Source organism: Rhagoletis zephyria, unplaced genomic scaffold, assembly GCF_001687245.7.
Source record: "Rhagoletis zephyria isolate East Lansing unplaced genomic scaffold, Rhagoletis_zephyria_1.1 Rzeph_scaffold_08529, whole genome shotgun sequence".
NCBI lineage: Eukaryota > Metazoa > Arthropoda > Insecta > Diptera > Tephritidae > Rhagoletis > Rhagoletis zephyria.
In genome coordinates, this window is record NW_016165609.1 from 23,161 (window position 1) to 26,011 (window position 2,851).

Genomic DNA, 2,851 nt, shown 5'->3' on the forward strand with positions numbered 1-2,851 from the left:
CCCCCTCCCCCCCCTGAACGGGTCACGTAGTATGGGTACGTTCCCTTAGGTGGTGCAGGGTCGAATTTATTTTTATTTTTTTTTCTAATCGCGAATAAAAGCTTGCCCTTAAAATCTTGTTTTTAATTATCTGTTTTCGTTTGAAAACAGAATTGAACTTTTATGTGAAGTGATAAAGAATGGTTTTGCTTTACGTTTACACAGAACAGAAATTGGTCCCGAGGAACAGTTTGGCGATAAGAAATTTGTTTAATGAAAAAAAAGGTATACGAAAGAAAATTAGAAAGAAACTTGTTAAAATTACGTCCTCCTATTTGCTTGCCCGCCACTGTATATACACTTGTGGTCAGCTGATTAAGTCAAGTGATATTTTGACTAGTTTACATATTTTTCTGTTGTTTATTTAATGTTTGTATTTTTTTTATAAAAGTTTTGTACCTTACCTAACCAGCGCCACATAAACCCACATTTCAAACTTCGTAAAAAAATTTTGAAAATTCAACGAATTTTAATATTTGCACCCGAACATTTTAAACTTTTTATTCTGAATTTTTAGAAAATTTTTAGGTATGCTCATTAAATTTTAGTAGGTTAAAATGCAAATTTCAAGACGCTAGAAAAACGCGTTGATTTTTAATATTTTCCTTTTTGCTGATGGTGCTAGGCATTTTCTCTTAAACAAACGAAATTGTCGAGTCTAAAAACTCCGAATAAAAAATCTAAAATTTTTGGGTGCAAATTTTACAGTTTGTTGAAAATTCATAAGTTTGAAATGAGGATTTATGTGGAGCTGGTTAGGTAAAGTGCTAGATTTTTATAAAAAATATATCAACATTAAATAAACAAAAGAAAAAAATAGCCAAAACTTGTCAAAATGCCACCTGACTTAATCAGCCGACCACGAGGGTATGTATTTATTTAAGATTCATTATTTCCAACTCACCTGCACAGTGGCCGTTTGTACATTCTCCTTTTGATTGATATCCTCAATTTTTTGTGCCAATATTTCAACACGTTCCGTTGTATTTTTCACACGTTCATCAGTCGATTGATTCAATATGATTTCCTGTTCGTGAAAGAAACCCTCAACGCATTCCTCTTCGAAGTCGTACAAACGCTCCATATCATCCTTTTCGAGAAACAATTTTAAGCCATTGTCACGTTGTACCTCCAATCCTGATGAGCGGTACGAATTTGATTTTTATTTATTTGAAGTTGGCGTATTTGCATATTAGGGCGCATGTGGGCGCATATGGGGGAAGGAGTTTAGGAGCAGTGGATTTGAATAGATGAATTCACAGAAATCGAGACAGAATTTGTTTGTTGAATGTTGCGGCGCGTGGCGGCGTTGTTATTGTCGAATGGTGGTTGCGCATGACATTTATTATTGCAAGTGTTGTTGATATGCAGAAAGAAGCAGTTTCGTTTTCGATGTTGTTGACATAGCAGCGATAGATATTTATTTAAGTTGATTTTGTTGACGATTCCAAGTTGTTGGGATTGTTGTCCGTTTTTTTATTTTCGTGTTAAATTTATTGAATTTTATTTGATTGGTATGGCAACCAATTGATTCGTTAGATATCAGGTCAGTATTTGTAGATAATTGCAGTTAGTTTTAATTTTTTTTTTTAGAAAAACAAACATACAAAGACATCATCAGTTTTGTTGGATTATTGCAGAATTGAGAGTATAACAAATTTTATAAATAAACGGTTATTTGTATGCGCGCATGTTTGGATGTACATATGTATGTGCGTGAGCATGCATTTTGATGTGTCGTGTGATTGAACAGATGTAACCAATGGTGTCATCACCATAAACACCGTCACAGTCACCATCGTTGTCGTTGTCATCATCATCATCATCATCATCATCATCATCATTATTACCATCAAATGCAGTGGCAAAGATGCGACAAGCGGTGATGGCCCATAAAGTGTGGTGAGTGTAAATATTTTAAATGTATTATTGCAGTGACACGATGTTTAGTTTGGAATGATGTGGCATGAATGGCAAATGTGCCACATGTGGCAGTTGTGAAATACAGCAACAACAGCAGCGGCAACAGCAATGAATGCAATTTTCCAAAACCATCGGCAATGAAATGAAATTGTTCAATACGATGCGCATATTCCATGAAGGTGGTTGAGTGTATTGGTGTTAGGGAGTTTTTTTTTTTAGTTACGTTGGTTAGTTTTCACATTTGAAATGATTTTATAAATGTTTTTTTTTGTGCGTTTTAGTGCGATGTGTGCATGTTTGCGATAGCCATTTTTTTTTTTGGAATTTCAATACCGTTAGTAAACATAAAAAATTTGCAATGCATGTGCACAAATGTATGTATGTATGTTGTGGAGGAGTATGTTTATATGTTCGTGTGTAACAGCCATGAACGATACCGTTAACGGCAGCGCAACAAGAAGAAAAGGAAATAATATTTTTGGTTAAATATATTCACAGCGTTAGTATATAAACTCACAGGGAATAAAATTTAATTTTCTCATCCCTCTCTCACCTTTCGCTTTACGTATACAATACTTAAGCAACGAGTAGAAATGGCAGAGTGCAATGAATGGTGGTGGTAGTACGGGTTTTTGTTGATACTCCATGACGACAGTGAAACGTTGGAACATCCAAACCTAAACACAATCCCACAAACGATAAAATAAGAAGACGAGACGTTCCACAGCAGGGTAGGCAGGCATTAGCATCATTATCCAGTCACATCACACAAACCCACACACAGCCATAAATTGGCGATAGTGATGTGGCACACACAGTAATAAGAGCAACAGGAATAACATCACAGCAATCGNAATGGTGGTGGTAGTACGGGTTTTTGTTGATACTC

General features: G+C 35.4%; 1 protein-coding gene across 1 annotated transcript in view; it reads right to left on the reverse strand.

The window, feature by feature from the left end:
• Nucleotides 1-2,635, reverse strand: part of LOC108375115 (transient receptor potential cation channel trpm-like) — a 22,681-nt gene extending 20,046 nt beyond the window's left edge. The window contains exons 1-2 of the mRNA XM_017631205.1: nt 2,516-2,635; nt 944-1,176 (exon numbers count right to left, since the gene is read on the reverse strand). Of these exons, the coding sequence (XP_017486694.1) occupies nt 944-1,176; nt 2,516-2,633 (351 nt within the window). The 5' untranslated portion in view covers nt 2,634-2,635. The remainder of the gene's footprint in view (nt 1-943; nt 1,177-2,515) is intronic.
• Nucleotides 2,636-2,851: the final 216 nt, after the last annotated feature.